This window comes from Cardiocondyla obscurior, linkage group LG03, assembly GCF_019399895.1.
Source record: "Cardiocondyla obscurior isolate alpha-2009 linkage group LG03, Cobs3.1, whole genome shotgun sequence".
In the NCBI taxonomy this organism is placed as follows: Eukaryota; Metazoa; Arthropoda; class Insecta; order Hymenoptera; family Formicidae; genus Cardiocondyla; species Cardiocondyla obscurior.
The window spans coordinates 10,258,432-10,277,802 of NC_091866.1; the positions used below are offsets into that span (position 1 = coordinate 10,258,432).

Sequence of the window (19,371 nt, forward strand, 5' to 3'; positions counted from 1 at the left end):
TTAATAACAGACTTTCTACATATATTTATGAGCAACCAAGATAGTCACCGGGCGATTTTACCTTACTTTTCTGGCTTCATACCCTTCGTCGTCGAGTACAGTTTACGCTTCTTTCTGGTATTTTTACCTCCATGGCTCTTTCCTACGGAAGGAGAGCCTCGGGAATATTTTCGAAGTATCTTCGTCGTCTTAGTCCAACCAATCGCGACGCGCCGTTTCTTCGCAGCCGCCATTATCGATACATATCGATGATCTGGCCGTTCGCGGCAACATTACGACCGTCGCGGTGAGTGTGCTCTTTTCAAACATGTGGAGGTTATCCGCTTGAGGCAGTACTATGTGGGATCTCGGTAGCCGCGGCACCGTGGTGTTGATTAGTGTCACGTGCGGGTGCATACTAGTCTACAACGCCTGGGGCGCTGTTCTCGCACTAGCGTTCACATTACTCCTGGTTGTGTACGCGTGCTACTCCTTGCTCACCAACGACAGTCTCGTGTCACCGCCGCACGCATATCGCGTTATCGGGTATCTGCGAGAAGCGGCCGACGAGTTCGGCACGGCGTTCCGCTTCTTCCACGGGTACGGCATTAGCTACGCGTACCGATTCTGGGACACTATCAGCCGTTACTTCCGCGAGCGTCTATCTACGTACAGGATGGACAGGCGACGCGCGAGCAGTTACCAGCTCAGCAGCGACTCATACGCTGCCGCTACCAAGCGTGGAGAGACATCGTCATCCTCGATATTCAACTTGATCGATCAACTTACCCCGATTCCATGTGTTCCTTATCGTTCACGCATCAAAGACTCCCTAGGAATGGAGAGCAGATTGTATCACACCGGCGATTTCGACTCGACGTCACAGCGACAGCAGCCCTTATACAGCAAGCATACTTCGACGCCGATCACGAATACCAGTGGTAGAGAGGAGAATTCTCGAAACGGCGATATTAATTTAATTCCGCAGTCACGGGGAGTATCCTCGAAGAAGATTCCGCCTGTACAGAATTATATGCCGTATAGTCACGGTGAGAATTTCACTCAGTTTAGTCCTGAAGGTTCTCCGTGGGGCATGAGTATTAGTCCTAAAATGCGCCCTAGACCAGCTGGAGTAAAGACAGTTCAGACAGTTGCTGGACCATTACTAGCATCAACAAAATACAATATCGATCCTAAGTAAGTACATATTTCTGAAAGCATTACACAAATATGTTAAATGTATTCCTTTTTTATTACACTTTAAATTTCAAGCATATTATTTTAATTTTTAATATTCATGATTTTGGATGCTTTTATAAATACTTAAAAAATTATTAATAATTTTGTATGTATTTTTATCTATTAATTATATATTAATTGTATTTTTTAGCATTATTATACAATCTATTAACTTTTTCAAATACAGAGTATACACAGATGTATCATCGCCAGGTCTTACCACTAGATTGACCAAGTATGCTACAGAAGCAAATAATAAATTAACTCATCAAGCTCAATACAGTACTGGACAGTTTCCAAAAGTTAATCTTCATGCAAATCCACTCCCTATGTTGAATGCAAAATTGAGAAAAATGAGAATACCTGTAACAGTCAGAGTTGCACCACCAGATGTAACAAAATATTCTCCACCTGAGAGGCAAAAAGTTCTATCTAATGTTTGCCATACAGAAAACAGATCTCCCGCAAGCGTCGTTCAAGTCTTACGAGAGATATCACTGAAACGACACGCATCAACAGAGGATGTTACCTTTGATGTCGCTAAAAAGCAGAGAACAGAATTTTTCAACGAGGAAAGAGAAATGATTTTGGAAGAAAACAAGCAGAAACGAAGTAGAGATGAGTCTAAATCAGACGAAGATATTTCTCTCCAAAATAAATCTCTCAGACCTGCAAAACGTACAAAAACGCGATCTTGTTATGATATTATAAATTCTTTAAGTTCCAGCGTCTATGTTGCTAGCGGAGTTAAAAGAAAAGCAGGTACGTATATATTTTTATATAATTATATATTCAATTATATTATTCAATGCATATCGATTTTTATAAATGTTAATATGTTTGTACAGTGGATTTCTCGCGCAGTGGTACACCCGACTTCGAAAAGCATTTCAAATCTTTAGAAAGTGCACAATCCAGTAATTCATCTGCTATACCACAAATCCAGAATGCAGATATAGATGATGGCAACCCTGAAATTAAAGAATTATATACAAAGAAACCTCAAGTTCTTAGCTCTAAAAAAACAGAACAAGCTTCTGTGGTAAAAGGAATATTAAAATCAACTAATAAGGAATCGAAAGCTTACGAGGATAAAACGGGACCTGTAATTCAGAAGAATGTAACAAGTACCAGTCAAATTCATACTATCAAATCTGTTGTACCGAAACCTGTTAAATTGATAGATAAACTGTTTATGAGAGCTGAACCTGAAAGAAATGAACAGTTAAAGTCACTCGTGGAAGAGCCAAGTAATATAAGAGTCAAGTTTGCAACAGACAATGTGGAAGAAATAAAGAAAGAAGACATACGAAATATGAGGCAAACCAGTATGAAAGCTAGGCTCCAAAGTATGTTTGATGCAATATCGGGTAAAGGTGAGTAAAGTAATTTTTAACATTAAATATTAAATAACATATATTATAGGAAACATTTATATTTATAATTTATAATAATTAGTTTTTACAGTGTATTTTTAATTAACAAACTATTTTTATTAAACAGTTTAAAGAAATACAAAATAAATTTTATGTGTTAATATTATTAGACGAAAAGAGTAAGCCTTAAGTATAGGCTTACTTCTATCTACTTGGTTTAACCACATATCGATCAATATATCATTTTTAATTATATATTGATTAATTATATTTAATTATAATTATATATAATTAATTATATATTAATTATATATTTTATTATATTTAATTTTTAAACACATTTTATTTTTCTTCGTTTCTTTTGTCTGTTTTATTTAATAATTAATTTTATTAACATTTTACAGCAGAGAACAAAATCAATCCGGATGTCGTAATTCAAGCGGACGACATTAATATTGCTACACCGCTCGTTTCACAACCGGTCAGTTGTGCGACTCTCAATTCTTCGACAACTACAACAAACATAAATACCACGCCATTGTCTACTGCAGCTATTGTACCAAGTGGTTTCTCGTCACCAAGACCTAGTGCAAAAATTGAAACAAAATCGGACACAGCTTTAGTAAAAACCACATCACCGATCCAATTGAATGTGTCGGCTACAAATTCTTTCAAGATAAAAGAAACGAATTTATCGACTAAAATACCTGAAACTACGGAACAAACAAAAGCTGTATTAATCGTGCCTGCAGTTACAAGCATGGAATCCTTAGAAAAAGTCGTGTCTGCAACTTCAAGTGTAGCAGTATCAACTTTCACTTTCGGCAAATCTAGTGGGATACCAACTGTGACGTCAAATAGTACTTTGTCAAACTTTGTCACTGGGAACACATTTCACAGCAATACTTTGACATCACCTTCGTCAAAGTCTACTAATTTCTTGATTGATAAAGTGGCAACGAGTTCATCATTCGCACCGATTACTCCCAACACAACAGCTCAAGATAAGATTGAGACGAATAAAATTACTACAAGTACCGTCATTAGTTCACCGAACATTCGGAATACTCAAACTACTCCGGCTATTACTGGCAACGCTATTACGTTTGCTTTTGGTAACAACAAATCTGTTTTATCTCCCGTGAAGCCCACTCAAGTTATTGTACCAAGCTCGCTATCGCAGCCTTCTAAAACAACATTGTTACCGATTAATACAACGACTACAGCCAGCATCGCCGATTTTAATAACGTTACAAACAGCAGCACATTGAATAATACGACATCTACGATTACGCCATTATTCAATTTCGGAAATAACAGCAGCGCTTTGCAAGCTTCGAAATCGGATAATTTTATGTTCAGTCAGCCGCGTAATAACATTCAAGTAAATGCATTTGAAAGCTCTACAAACATCGGAGCAACATCATTGTCGCAAGGCACAACTAAATCTTTTAATTTTACGCCCAATAATTCGATAACGACAGTCGCAAATAATTCATTTACTGCGAATACCACGACTACTACGGCATCGACATTCGGGTTACCGAATGCGGCGTCTACATTCTCGTTGAGTACGACATCTGCTACTTCCTCAATATCTACTTTATCAACGAATAAGTCTTTATTTGTTTTTGGCCCTTCCAATACTTCAAGCACGACGCCTATAGCTTTACCTGCTCCAACAGCTAAAAATACGAGCGATTTGAGTGCAATAAGTAATAACACGATTGCCACATTTGGAACATCTACGACTACCACCGTTCCGCAATTCAGCACGCTTACAGCCACGACTACAGTTTCACAATTCGGACCATCTACAACAACCGTTCCACAATTCGGCACTTCTACCACGTCCATCTTCGCCACTACTGCAATTACAACGACAAACACGAATATGTTTGGAACAACTAACAACAGCCAAGCACTTTTCGGAGGTACCCCAGGATCCGGAACAACGGTAGAAGTTGCTGGGATGTTTAATACTTCAACAACTACCGTACCTTCGATTTTTGTCTCGACAAGTAACGTTGTGTCGACGTCAGGCAGCACGCCTAGTTCGAGTTTATTTTCTAATGCTAACGTCAATTCGACTCCGACTACTACGGCGCCTTCAGTATTTGGTAGCGGTACTCCGGTTTTTGGCCAAACGAAGCCTTCAACGTCTTTTGGAACGACGAACATGTTTGGCAATGCGACGACACCGTTTGGTGCAGCCACTCAAACCGGCAGCACTCCTCCTGCGTTTGGCCTTGCCGGTAATGTTTCCACCAGTGCAATTGCTTCTGGCTTCAACACAACGAACAATACAACGCCCGCGTTTGGAACACCTAACGTAGGGACGGTAACGAACGTGCAGGCAACGCCAGCTTTCGGTGGTACAACGGGAATATTCGGTTCGACCGATAATAACACGGTAATATTCGGAGGAAGCACTACTCCAGCTACTGAAACATTTGGCATCTCTTCGGCAGCAAGCACTTTTGGTACGCAAAATCCTCCGAGTCTCGCGTTTGGTGCCACGAGTAGTGGTGCATTCGGTGATAACAAATCGTTATTCGGAGCAACGCCTGCAACTACCACAAGTTTTGGCACGTCTAGTTCATCTGTTTCAGCCTTTGGAGCAAGTAACGCTAATAACGCAAATCCTAGCACAAATAATATGTTTGTCTTCGGAAATGACCAGAAAGACGGACAACAGAGCACGACGTTTCCCTTTGGTTCTAATTTCAATGCTGCGGAAGGCACTAATACCGCTGCTGCATCACCTGCTCCATTTCAGTTTGGCGGCTCATCCTCCAAATCAGGTAAATTACCAGTTGTTTTAATATTAATGTAAATCTAATTGATTTAATTTGCGTTGCAAGTATCAAATTTTAAATAATATTAAATAAAAAATTAAATGTCTAAAATATTATCTTGTGCTTGTGTAATATATGTATTTTATTTGGACGCTAAATTAATTATACTAATTGCGTTTTCATGATTTTAGCAACCACGGGATTTAATTTTGCAACGCCATCGGCGAATTCTACTCTCAATTTCGGAACCACGGCAGCACCGACCTTCAATCCCTCGACGCCCGGTATGTTCAGCATCGGAAGCGGATCTACCGCGCCGCGATCTAGAACAATTCGCACGCGCAAACCGAGATGATGGAGAATGTAAATATCACTTATCCGAGTGCATATTTCTGTTCTAATATATATTCAGAGTGTTTATTTTATTATGTTCTTTTATATATATACAAAGTGTCTCATGTGTAAAAGACATACGTTTGGAATATGTCGTATTTCGATATTTAATCTAATTTGGTAAATAAATTGTATGGCAAATTGCACATATTGTGAAGAGATAATCTTGTGGAATACTAGATGGTTCGCGACAACTTTTTTTAAATGCGTTCAGTGACAGGTTGCTAAGTATATCTACTTTGTATATACCTTATATTACATAGCACTGTCTTAACTAACTTTTTTTATTACTTCTGCGATATATTTGTTACTCTAATAGTATGGAAAAATTAATAACGAAAAGGTTTTTTTGATATCGAGGACAAACGTATTAAACGGTTAGATAAATCTTATATACAGAACAGTCTATTGAAGTGTTTGTCATACTCTCCCATTATATTATATACTAAAGGAGAACTAGCATAAACCTTACAAAAAGTATATTCGAACTCGATGCAACTTGCAAAGACAATGGTTGTCGTCCACAGTTTCCGTTGCGCAATAAAATGCAACACGTGATTCCGAAATCTAACAAAGTGTAAGCTTTTCTATCTGTATATTTGTAACTAACATGCGTTGATTTAAAGTTAGAATGCTAACTGCGGATTTATCTTCATGCCTGTACTTGTATCCGTTTATGTCTCGAGATATACCGATAAAAAATGTAAATTGCATACTGTTCTCGATTTATGTACGCTAACGATGTCCCGGTAATGATGTTCGTCGATTTGTTATTTTCGTCAGATTCGCTCCGTTTTTTTTTAACAAAATATGCCTTATTGGAGACGAATGCGGGTTGAAATACAAATTGTGCTCCAATAAAAATGTCTTTGTTATAAGTGACATGTAAATCTCTCCTATATTTTCATTATGTTATTCTAACAAACGTCTCGAAAAAAAAAACCACGTATTTATGTGTGTGAAATAATTAACATGATAATATTCAAAGCAGGGTATGTATGCGATGTACGAATGCATGTGTGTATTTTATACGGCAAAAGACATTTGTTAGGAAAAGTTGACACGAAATACGAGTCGTTCAATTGTCGGCTTGACAAGAGACGACACATTTTCCGTTTAAGTTGCGTATTCACCTTTCCCGCTATGCGTTAATATATACAGACATTAGTCATGTGCATTGCAAAAGGAAAGAAGCCGTATTCTCTCTCGTATCGTTGCAATAAACGAGCGTATTGAATTTAAATCGTTAGTGAAATTACTATCGAACGTCTCTTCCAGTTTCTACGGAAAATACCGATCCTGTATTTATTCGAAATTTTTTTTGTACCGCGTGTTGACACGCCAACGTCTCTACTTTCGTATTTTCAAGTTGAACGTCCTCTCCTTTTTCGCTTCTTCTTTATCTCTTAGTCTTTTGTTCATCCGTATTCGCTGCTTTTACAAAAATTATATACGATGACTTGTGACTTTTAGAAATGTTCGTTTTGCTATTCTCTAACTTTATTTCTTTCAAAGTACATATATATTTCTAAAGTCAAGGCAAACTTTTCTCTTGCAGTTCTTACCGTTGTATTTTTCGTACAAGAGGAAAGAAAAATGTCATTAAGTTTCATATTTTTTTTTTATCTTCCGTTGCCCCGACAAAGCGTCAATAAAGAGACTTAGAGGTACATACAACAAATTAGATACGATGATATTAGAAATACGTTAAATTCGGTCTCGAGGGTACGATGGTTGGTGGGTTGGTTGAAAGGGGCAACGCATGCGCTCGGTGAAGCTTGGCACAGCTCGGCCGGCGATCATGCATACACGAGAAGAATCGGCGTGCACGATTGGCGCCGTACCGGCGGACTGACAGGGGCCGGCCAATCGGGGAGCGTGTTACACAGCCGAGAGGTATGGTGTTTGTCCGGTCGCCTGGACGCACGTCCATTGCGAACATCAGCAGATAGGAGTTAACATCGTAGTGAGACAGAAGGTACCATCCTGGTTTGCTTGTCTCTACACCACCTTACCATCATGGGTGAGACGGAGAAGCAGCCCGAACAACCCAAGGCTGTCCAGCAGAAGATGGTCATCGGTGAGTTGCATAAACGGAGCCCGCACGCGGTAGCGAACGGCGTTTACGTTCCCCCGCGTTCCCTGATCTACGCCGCGGTGGACGGAGGACCTCTCCTTCGTCGCCGCGACCGTGTTCCTGCGCCCATAATGGCGCCCACGCGCAAGAGCGGGCCGGTCAGCTCCGAAAGACACGCGGCGGGCCGGCGGAGATCCCGCGGATCGTGCTGGCGCGTGCCGGGCGTCGCGCGCGGCCCTCCATTTTCCTATCAGCTGATGCTCTCCCGTCGCCGAACGGAGTTTCTCTTCGCCGGAGACCTTCGCGTCCGGTCCATCGATTTTCACCGACGCCGCGTCGTGCCGCATAACCTGCAAAATCCGGCGATGGCGCGCGCGTGAAAACCGCGATTCACGAAGGCCGTGCTTTCTCTCGCCCGGGCCGTAACGATCAACCCCTTTCTTTTCTCCGGCGCCGAAGCATCTTTCGCGCGCGCATCGGTCCGAAATGCATTCGCTTGTCCGCGCGCGCTCCACGTTTTTCGTTACGTAAGCGCGTCGGCAGCGTGCTCCACGCGGCCGCCTCGTCTCGTCCCGTCTCCTCTCGCCTCGTCCGGCACTCACGCCTTCAGCCTACCCACACTTCCGCCACGTGAAAACGCGTTATTTCGAAAACTCAAGGGAATTTATTCTCAAAACTGCATGAAGAGGCCTACTTTGTAATTCTGTGCTCCGAGGTAAAATAGATCGGTAATCTGACTTCGTCCTTGGAAGGCCTATTATCAAATTTTCTTCAAAGCCACGCTTTACCCGGACAGACGAAGGAAATGAGCTTTAAATGAATTTTCGTTTTTTTTTTTTTTTTCGAGGGCTCGACGAGTGAGCTCGACACGGAGCAGTAAATATTGATCTTTAGAAACGTATTTTAAAGAAAAAAAAAAAAGAACAGCGGAATGGAAAATTTTAAGAATAAACTCTAAGTTTTGTAGAATTTTCTAAAGTCTCTTTCTGTAGCAATTGTAATTGCTATGTCATTAATTTACATAGACACCTTTTATTAATGTCGCGCGATTCAATAGAATGCTATTCGATGTCATATATTTGATTCAATAAAACATATTCGATCGTTCTAATTTTTTTCCACTTAACTGCTGGAAATCGCTGAAAGAAAAAAGGCACGAATTAAATTCAACTGCGGAACTGTCCAATTCTTTGAAAAGCATTTCTACAATTATGATTCAGTCATACGTATCTTATTAATATGATAAAATGGTCGTGCTAACATTCGCTCAACTTTGAAGAATCAAATTCGATTGAATAAAAAGCTACTCAAAGAGCCTGCTGGTCGTTTTGAGAATTTTATAATTTAAACACATCTTTTGGAAATGCTCGGAAGCTTATTTTATGGAAGTACGCCGTTAATTTACGTATCAGTTTATTTCTCGTTAAAATTCATAAACGTTCAGAAACGTATTTATGCCCTCGTTAATTAACGTCTAATTAAGTCGTTATAAACCTTGGAAATCGTCGAGATACGAAAGGCGATACCGATATTAATTCCACGAACTTTATTCGCCCGATTGATCGCCGCTAGGGAAATATTACATGAATTTTCAGAACGCGAGGAATTTCTATGGCCCGATCGATCCGATTGTTGTTGATACTTAATTTCGACCTTTCTTTGGGTTACACCGTGCGACAAGGCTGCGTGTAACTGTTATGAAGATAGTCTTATCATATTTTCGTTTGCAGACCGCGGGAATTATACATGTATAACATATGCTGCGCTCGAAGCTCACATATTTCCTTGCGAACTTAGAACTTGAATTATATTCGTGTAAGAAGCTAGGAAATTAAATTAGATGATATTAATTGGCGAGAAGTCCAGACGTATCTGTTTATTCAAACAGATTAAAAATAAAATTTAAAAAACCGCTCGTAGATTATCGTTCGTTTTATTGCATTACTTTACCGTTGATCTTAGCTTCCGCCTAGATTTTCTTCGAATTCTAACGCACTCTTCTTGGAAATATTCGTCTTCTAAAATCGCTGACCGTAATATTTCATCTTCGAACGCGCTTACGTGCTCATAAACACGTGATAATAATACGTACCTGCGGTTTAGCACGTTATTTTCCCTCCCTTGAAGGTCGCTTTCGCAGTATAATATAAATAAGTAATGTACTACATTTTTCTAACTCATTACTCGTACACGCGACTTGAATATTTCAGACGGTTTTATATTAAATTATTTTTCTCACTTTTTTTTTTTTTATTTAAATAATTACATTACGTTTTAAGGCATCTGACGAGAACTACGAGTTGATTTAACCACCCCGTAATTTAATTCTGAATTTATACAATTGCATGCGCGCCACATTCTATCACACATATATCATGAAACCTTTTTTTTTTTATTTCAGCTAACAAAGTGACCGGAACTGTGAAATGGTTCAATGTCAAGAGTGGCTACGGTTTCATTAATAGGTCAGTAATTATTATTTTGCAGCTACCTCGCGCTCTGTCTCTTTTTTTTTGTGTCTCCTTTTTCTTTTCCTTTAAAATTTTCGACGCTTGTAACCTTGCGTGTATCGCCAGAACAAGAAAGATCGTGTGCATTTTTATTCACTTGCATGCCTGTAAACGGACGTAAGGGTTACTCGTGCATTATTAATTTAAACGTTCGTTTTGCGACGCAACCGCGCGGGCGTCGTGCACATTAATTAGTTGGATCTCTTCTGTAAAAGTTTTCCCGCGTACACGCGTTGCGAGATGTCTAATTATTTTTTTCTGCCACCTCGCTTTTTTTTTATCCATGTGCTGCGTTTAAAATCGTGCTTGCACACCTTCCGCCTGCATCGCCAAATAAATTTCCGCGGTTTCCGTCGCCCGCTTAATTATTCAACAAGAATGTTAATTGGCTGACGCACGCGACCGTTCTCGTGAAAATTTCAGTTCTCACGTTAACTCTGACAGAATTATTTATATATAATGAGTCTGGAATGAGTCACGACGAATCTGTCCATAACTTTCTGCTGTCTCATTTGAAAGCAATTAAATAAAATATCCATTTTACAGAATTAAATTTGTTAATGTATTGAAACGTATCTAACTTTGTTAATTTTTTCTAATTTTAATATCTCGAATCGGAACAAACTGATCGGCGTAGATTACTGGACCAATGTAAGGCTGTTATTTCGCTTTGCGCCTCGAAAATTTTGATTTTAATTTAGGACGCTAGACCTAGAGTAATTGATAACGATTCAGCGCGATAGTCGCTAATATTAGGAAAATCGTCTCCGCCGCAGGTTCGATCCGCAACCTCGACCTGGCACCACGCCGCACGGAAAATAGACGCTTCATTCGGCACGTGGTCAAGCCGTATAGGAACGTAGAGTCGGTCCCTCGCTATTTCGAGGCCTCTATTTACCTGGCGGATCGCCAGGAGGTTTTCGCGCGCGCGCGAACAGTAGGCTCCTCCAAATGCTTCACGACGAGGACGGAACCGCGTTTCGGAAGAGGAATTCGTACGTGCGCGTACGATTTCTCGCTCGTCTTGAGGTTCTTTCCTACTTGCGTGGGGACGTAAGATAGTTTCGCACCAATTTTATTAGACGTCTACTTGCCTGCTCTCGCGGTAGATCTCGAATACACTTTCACCGACACGAAATAGCACTCGACGTGTCGCAAAGCATTAAAAATGACTTAGAATGCAGCTGTTTGTTGACGCACAACACTTTCTTCGACTTGCTCCAAACCGATCGTCGCGTGCCGGATATTAGATTTTTTTTTAAATCTCTTTAAAATAAAAAATGCAATAGTTACATTTCTTGTTTTAATAACGGTATCTTATCTTCTTAAAAGGCGGTAGCGTTAAAAATATATACATATAGATGGTACACCCATATGCACAAATTAAAAAGTTTGTTTTAATTTCAGTTAGAATTATTCAGGTGCTTCTGGGACAAATTTGTGTGTGTAACTCTGCAAAATACTGCTTAATGAATAAATGTAGTCAGGAAATTTGTTCTTAAAATCAGATGTTGCGTTGGAACTCAATAGTTTTTTTAATCGAGAATATTGAATTCATTGTTCATTCGTCGTGTACGTTGTCCGAATTCGGCGAACTTGATTATACCGCAGTGGTAGAGCAACGTTTCGCTTCGATACCCATTGGATCGTGTCTATTAATTATTCGGTATCGATCCACGTTCCGAGGCAAACAGTGAAATTTCTCTACAGTAAATTTCTATTTGTGCAGTTGATATATTAAAGTAAACGGAAGGACAGATTCAGTACGGTTTAAATTACTATTTGAGTTAATAAAATTACAACAATTCTTCGCGATTCTACGCTTTATGAAACATACTTTTATTATGCTTTTCATGAAAATAATGAGAACTATGATCGCCGAGGCCGGTAATTCAATTCTAATTTTTTTGATTCGAATGTTGTATACGACTTACTTTTTATCATCTGGCTGTGACGATAGGAGTCGTTGTTCTAGCTCTGACAGCTAGCGTTTGTGTAAGAGTTGTATTTCTCTGCTAACTGTGTGCATCGCGAAGTTGAACGACCTCTCTACTCCGTGCTTTGCTCCGCAGCTTCATGGATTCCGATTACGTTCGTACGTTCGCGATTCATGCGTAGGACAGATGTAAATATATATTGTTACGCGCGATATCGTATGTACGTGGCACAACTTTGTAGAGAATTTATGCGGATCTAGTGTTAATGCGTTTATGTCAAATTTCATGAGCAGATAGTTTCTGTTCTCAAGCAATCCTCAAATTAAATGAACCCAGTGTTACATTAATGTAACACTTGAATTGAAAAATGTACCTTAAGATATAAGTATCGATTTTTAACATTATTTTTTATGCTGTTTGTTCCAGAAATGATACCAAGGAGGATGTATTCGTCCATCAAGTAAGTGTTTCTCATATTTAAAGCGCTAAGTAGCATTATTTTAAAAATGAAATTTCGCTACATGTTAATGTGATTTTTGATTCTAGTCGGCTATCATTAAGAACAACCCGAGAAAGGCCGTGCGTAGTGTGGGAGATGGCGAGGTCGTTGAGTTCGATGTCGTTATCGGTGAAAAAGGTCACGAGGCCGCCAATGTCACTGGCCCGGCAGGTGAAGCGGTAAAAGGTTCACCTTACGCCGCGGATAAACGTCGCGGGTATCGTAATATCCACTGGGTGTATCCAAGACGTGGCAATGGCCGACCGCAGAATCGTAGACCACGCGAAGGCCAAGAGGGTTACGAGCAAGGTGTGCTGATTGCATGTGGTTTAAATCTCAATTAATTAGTTCCTTTAAACGCGAGAGATAAATTTATTGTCTGACGATTATATTGCAGGCGAAGGAAAGGCCGGCGATGACGCAAATGCCGAAGGAGGCGGTCAGCCACAGCAGCAACAGCGTCGCTACAGGCTGCGTCGTCATTATGACGGTTATTACCGTGGAGGACGGCGCTCCGGGCCCAATCAAGCGCAGCAGCAAGGAGATAATGCTGGCGAAGGTGGTGAGCAAGCGGAAGGAACCGGTGAGGGTGGCATTCCGCCGCGCGGTGGTGGTCGTGGACGCGGTGGTCCATCACGACGTTACTTCCGCCGCAATTTCCGCGGAGGAAGAGGTGGTGGTCCGCCACGACGCCCTCGTAGCCAGGATGGCCAGGTAAGGGTTAGTATCTAACCCTAGCCAAGTTAGCATTTCTTAATATCGTAACAGCGATTAGTAGACACAGGTGTCAAACTAAACGCGTGATTTACGAATCGGCATGTATCCTAAGTCTTATACGCGCTGTTTCATCCAGAGTTCCGAGATACATTTTTTTTTTAATAACATTGAATTGTATCATATTGAGAAAACGCTCGACATTTATCGAAGGAAAATCATATAAAGAGTATGTAATTATCAAGAGTAAAATATTTCAATTCTAAATTACTCTTTGAAAATAATTTAATAAATTATTATCATATTTATTTAAAGCGATTAGAAACGTTTTAAAAACGTATAAAAACGATTTGATAACAATTTAAAAGTTATATTAGAAAAGTATTTTAGCGTATTGAAATATGATATTCTTATTATAAAACTTTATATCATGTTTTCTCTTCGTCAGATAATGTATTTCAAAATACATAACTTGGAACTGTAGGTGAAATACCTTGTATTATCTGCAAGCAGTTTAAAACACTTTTGTTCTGCAACATATTAATTTCTATTACGTCAAACAAAGTTCACAAAAATTTACTTCCGTTGCTTGCACCTACATGGTGTATATTATATTTTTTTCTTTTTACGACAATATTGCATAGCGATATTCCATAGCAATTAACGAACTCTGCACATTGTAAAAATTTATTTCGATTTAGCATTCTTCCAAGTGATAAATCGTGTTTCAAGTCTTAACTAACTGTTTAAATCTGCACGGTAGTTATTGCGATAAAAAGAAAAAAATTTAGTAGCATTATATAGAGTTATAAAAATGTTTTAGATGCATTTTCCTAGAAATTATACTCATATTTTCAGCAAGATTCTATAATTCCTTCTTATACTAATGCATTATTCGCACACGGAGTATGTGTTCTGCGCTGTTTTGTGAACAATCTTTTCTTTTTTTTTTTTCATTTTTTATTTTTTTTTTATTACACTTTGTAAAACAATAAAGAATTTCACACGAATATCTTAACGAATTTTCTGCAACCGGAAAGGCACCTGCATACTGAGATTAGGTATATTGCAAAATTAGGTAACCGACGACGAGGTTGTTCGCGATAACGCACAGTTCGGTGATTCGCGGAGAAATCCACGGCCGCGTTATAAACGACGATTAGTAAGACTACCTCGTGCGACGAGCCAACAGACAAACGTGGACGAGAATTTATCATCTACGGACGTAAAACGCAAATCCTCCGATCCTGCTTCCGCTCTCGCTCCTTCTCCCGTCACCTCTCCGCAAGCACAAGTCCTTCCCGAGTTCTGCGATAAATCCTCTAAGGTATTATTGGCTTTACTCTTTCTTACTCTTTCTCATACAAACACATGCTATCTTAGATATTCTTTACCGACAATTAACGGACGACTTAACAAATTTGTCTTTATAATACATCTTTATATTTACGCAAACATATATACTTATACGATTTACAAGTGTTCACAAAATGAAAGTCAACATTGTCGCAATCACTTTCAATTTCACTTCTCTTGCATTTTCTATACTTACTTCTTCGCCAACGGATTGTACTTTTCAACGTCTAATTTTTTTTTTTCCCCTCTCGTACGCGTTGTAGTCAAAAGTTAATGTATATGAGCTTTTTGGAAGTCGTGTTAAATCAGCCACTTTTTATACCTTTGCTAATTTTAATATCAAAAAATGCATTAAATTTGCAGCTTCGATTCTCTCTACTTATCGTTTCGAGAGGTTGATACGATTTGATGTTCCAAGAGGCTCGTATGTATTTTTCGACGTATAGAGTATCAAACAGTAGACGTGGGATTTTGCAATTTGAAACGTACCGGAGAAAGCTTTTGATTAGAAGACTGCGAATGCGTGATCCGTCGACAAATACTGAGCGGTAGCGCTTAGCACACACTGTTTGCACGTGTCTCTTTGTACTCTTTTCAGTCGGAGCAGAAGTCTGATGCACCTAAAGATTCGGATGCACCTGCCGCTGCCCCTGCTCCACAGGTAATGTCGCTTTGTTTTTTTCCCCCCGCCTTCTCCCTACCCCTTTTTGATCTCGCAGAAGCTCATCTCGGTTGCTGCAGTTTTCACTCACACTTCCGGCATTAGGTGCGATCAGCGAAGCAGATCTTCCGATTTACTTTTGTGATCTTGATCGCTCTTTCCTCCTTTTCATTTTCCGTTTTCTACAAGGAATTGCATTTTCTACACATTGCTCTCACACAGATGTATAGACAATTATAGTAAAGATATTTTAACTACGCGTCGCATAATTGCTACTTTCGTGATATCGCTCTTGTAATTTTCACGCAGCGAGTAACGTTTGTCGTTTCTGTATGCTTGCAGGAGAGCCAGCCGGTGCAGAACACCACCACCGAAAGCACCGCCTAACCGAGACAGAGCTAACGCGCTACTACCGCAAGACACTCCTTTTTAACATGTAACACCAACACCCGTTATACACTGCAGCATCAACAACAGCTATAAAACAATTGCAAAAAAAAAAAAAATCTTAAAAAAAGAAAAAATATAACAAAAAAAAAAAAATATCAACAAACACTACTCCACACTCTCTCCACGGAAGCAAATTAAAATTAAAATACGTATAAAAATCGAGATGCCCACAGTTGTGCCTGGCGCATTCTTTTTACGAGATAATTAATAGTTTCATTCCTGATTCTAGACTTGATTTTAATCACTTTTCTGAAAGAATTCGTTTAAGAATGACTGTGCGCTTCTCGTGTCGGGAATTTGGACAGAAGAGTAAAGCAATTACGGAGTACAGAGCGATGAATTCGAGCGCGACAAGAATAAGGTTTATCTGTAATTTTTCTTTATGTTTTTATTTTTGTATTTCTCGTTTCGTGCATTAATTGTAATTTTTCTCCGGTAAGACGCATTTATAAATCGTTTCATATATACGATATTTGAGTTTATTGCTACATTTCCGTGAGATTTCTTTACTTTCGGAGACTTTTTTCATCAAAAAAAAAACGCAGTGAAAACCGATACGTAGATATTGCTGATAAGCAAGTCCCACTCGAATGTCTGCCTGTCTCGAAGTCAATCAGTTCTTTATTTGTGTTTTAAAATTGGTGAACCCTACCGTTGTTGCTTTCACTCTTTCAGTAAGAAAAGTTGGAGTCGGTGTATCATTATCCTTGAGTATTTTAAAATTGCAGTATTTATTGCTAAGTGACTAATGAATAAGCATTAAATAAATAACAACGTTTTTGGTATTCAAGGATAACGATGCGGCCGTGGTTTCCAATTTTCTTATATTACTGGCGATCACAACCTGAAACGATTATTGTAATAGCATTTATCTCGGCCATATTTTTACAATTGTTAATATTGGCCCCTGGTGGGTTTCCGGCGGTATATTATTAATTAGTAATTATTGTTTTGACTTTATGCATTATTGGTTAGTTATGGAATTGGGCGCGAAAGCTCGTGAGGTGTCACGTCGTGTCTTCTCGAGCTGTGAGCGACGTACGAAGTATACCAAAATTTCGTTTTTTCTTTTTTTTTTTTTCTATTTTGTGACAATGTAATGAGTATATCGTATCATCACGTGTGTTGTAGAATCTAAAGGCGTCTCAGATCAGTCGCAAATAGAGAAGACGACTTCTTACCGTGAAACCTCACTAATTTCCGCACGTGTGTAAATCGTCCGGTTAAGTTTTTGGAATTGACATCGATCGCCTATGCATCGAGCACGGCGTATTTTCTTTTTTTTTTTTTGTATTTAAAAATTGCAAACCACTTACATGCGGCAATCGACTCGATTTGACCTTTCGGAACAAGAACCGGGCGTATCACATACATCGACTCGACTGACAAATACGAATATCGTAGACTGTCACGAGAGTGTGAAAGAAAATGCGAACAAAAATGTGTGTGAGAGAGAAAGAAAACAACAAACTTTATATAATTTTGCATGGAACTAATTTTTAAAATTTTAGTTTGTAGTATCGTCGACGGATAATAAAATATATGTCTAATTTTCTTATAAAAAAAAAAGAAAAAAAAAAAAAAAAAAAAAACAAAATCAAGCATAATTGAAACGTTTCTACATTTGGCGAAATTCGATTAATTTTTTTCATTTCCATCTATATCCAGGCGACACAAAAGGTCCGCGAGATCGTTGCAACACGAAGGTTCATTAGAGAAAGGCATTCTAATCTTTTACACGTCCTCGTGTCGTTTGGGTGTAGGAGCTACCGATGTTACATGTTGTTTCCGTCGTCGTGTAGTTTTGTGCTCGTCGATCAGTGATGCGCAAAATGTATTCGCGAATGAGAAGCGAATATTAGATAGCGCGCGTGCAAGTGCACCGGCGTATACGAAATACGTACGGAAATACATATTTTCGCGAGAGAGAGAGGGAGAGAGAGACGGTCGTGGATTTTATGCACGCCGTTCGCGCCGACAAATATGCATATTCAAAACGGTTTGCTCGCGAATACAGTTTGTCCCAGCTTGTCACCACTGACAACACGCGGTAGTCGTACCCTCTGTCTGGGTGCCGGCAGAACATTTCCGCCCAAAATATTATCTCGTATATATTACCAGGATGATCGTCTTTAATTATGTCTCACTGTCTTATCAACGTCCCGTTTGTGAAATAGCGTTTGTCACGCCATTATACCCAAGTGTGTCGAGTCTTCGTAAAATCGCATAATACTTTTTTGTTTTTGTAAAGGAAAGACCGATAAGTTCTGGTACCTCAAGGTATGAAAGCACTCGATTGGTCAGATTAGCAGTTTAAGGGAATAGTAAGAAGAAGAAGATGAAGATGAAGAGAGAGTGTGTGCGTGAGTGTGGTGCCAAGTGGAGAGAGATAAACACGCGGTTACGTTACGGCGGACGAGCGTTTATATATTTGCAACTATTTTTTCAACTAAGTGACAAAATGAAAGTTAAATAAGCGAAAGGCGATTGAACGCCGATCCTATTCCGAGGTCGCTGCAATATTTTTCTTTTTTTTTTTTTTTTTTCTTTTTTCTATTCGATTCCGCGAAGGAAAACTCAGCGGACGCGAGATGCTATCGATCGGCGCGTTACCCGCGTTTTCCGCTTTTCTAACACACCGCAATCCGCGTCCGTTGGGACAAAAGCCCGTGGCGACTCTTCGAACCGCGTTGTTTAACGTAATCACTCTCCGTTGTCTAACGTAACCGCGCGTTCCCACGAAAAAACACGGTAGACAGAAATATTAAAAAAAAAAAAAAAAAAAAAGAAATCCAAGAGAGACGGCCTCTCGAGACGGCGGAAGGGAGAGAGGCGCGGAACAAGCAAACATTTTCAAGCGAGCGCGCCGAGCAGGCGTGCGATTTGTAACTGCAAAAAAAGAACAATGCATGTGTTAATAGTGAATATCAGTGTTAAAACAAAAACAAAAACGCCGAGACGGGCAAAACCGAAAGAAAACGAATCACGGGCGAATCCAGCAGCTAAACTTCACACGCAATTAATAAAAAAAAAAGAAAAAACAAAAAAAAAACAAAAATCGGGGCGTGGTAATCGAGAAAATAAAGTTTGGGTACTTGATCGTGCGAATTTATCGTCGTCGTCATCGTAATCGGAGGATCCCTATGTGGTCCCGTCGTCAATCGTAATCGCGTACGCGCTCGTAGCGAAAAAGTTGAAAGACGGTGCACGATCGGGCGACGCGGAACGTTCGCGGGGAGGAGACGAGATCTGCGGCACGCAAGGCACGCGCGGTCCATTAGCCCCGCCGAACATTCAGCGGGAAGTTGACGGGAAGGCGGAAGAGAAGCCGGTGCTTCGTATGTTAAATACCCATCCCGATCGGGAGGCGAACTCCCATCCC

At 39.8% G+C, this 19,371-nt stretch overlaps 2 protein-coding genes across 6 annotated transcripts; both read left to right on the forward strand.

The window, feature by feature from the left end:
• Positions 1-180: 180 nt before the first annotated feature.
• Positions 181-7,028, forward strand: LOC139101333 (uncharacterized). 2 transcript variants are annotated; one of them, XM_070654375.1, is made up of 6 exons: positions 182-1,176; positions 1,406-1,980; positions 2,067-2,594; positions 2,999-5,077; positions 5,207-5,398; positions 5,584-7,028. In XM_070654375.1, exons 1-6 carry the CDS (start codon positions 338-340, stop codon positions 5,745-5,747), a joined length of 4,377 nt encoding a protein of 1,458 aa, XP_070510476.1. In that variant the 5' UTR covers positions 182-337; the 3' UTR covers positions 5,748-7,028. The 2 variants fall into 2 exon arrangements, with proteins under 2 accessions (XP_070510475.1, XP_070510476.1); XM_070654374.1 differs by having other exon boundaries at positions 181-1,176; positions 2,999-5,398.
• A 675-nt stretch (positions 7,029-7,703) lies between these two features.
• Positions 7,704-18,780, forward strand: Yps (ypsilon schachtel). 4 transcript variants are annotated; one of them, XM_070654386.1, is made up of 7 exons: positions 7,704-7,865; positions 10,264-10,327; positions 12,736-12,769; positions 12,856-13,117; positions 13,206-13,528; positions 15,477-15,539; positions 15,882-18,780. In XM_070654386.1, exons 1-7 carry the CDS (start codon positions 7,805-7,807, stop codon positions 15,924-15,926), a joined length of 852 nt encoding a protein of 283 aa, XP_070510487.1. In that variant the 5' UTR covers positions 7,704-7,804; the 3' UTR covers positions 15,927-18,780. The 4 variants fall into 4 exon arrangements, with proteins under 4 accessions (XP_070510487.1, XP_070510488.1, XP_070510489.1 ...); XM_070654387.1 differs by having other exon boundaries at positions 13,206-13,522; XM_070654388.1 differs by lacking the exon at positions 15,477-15,539.
• The last annotated feature ends 591 nt before the right edge of the window (positions 18,781-19,371 follow it).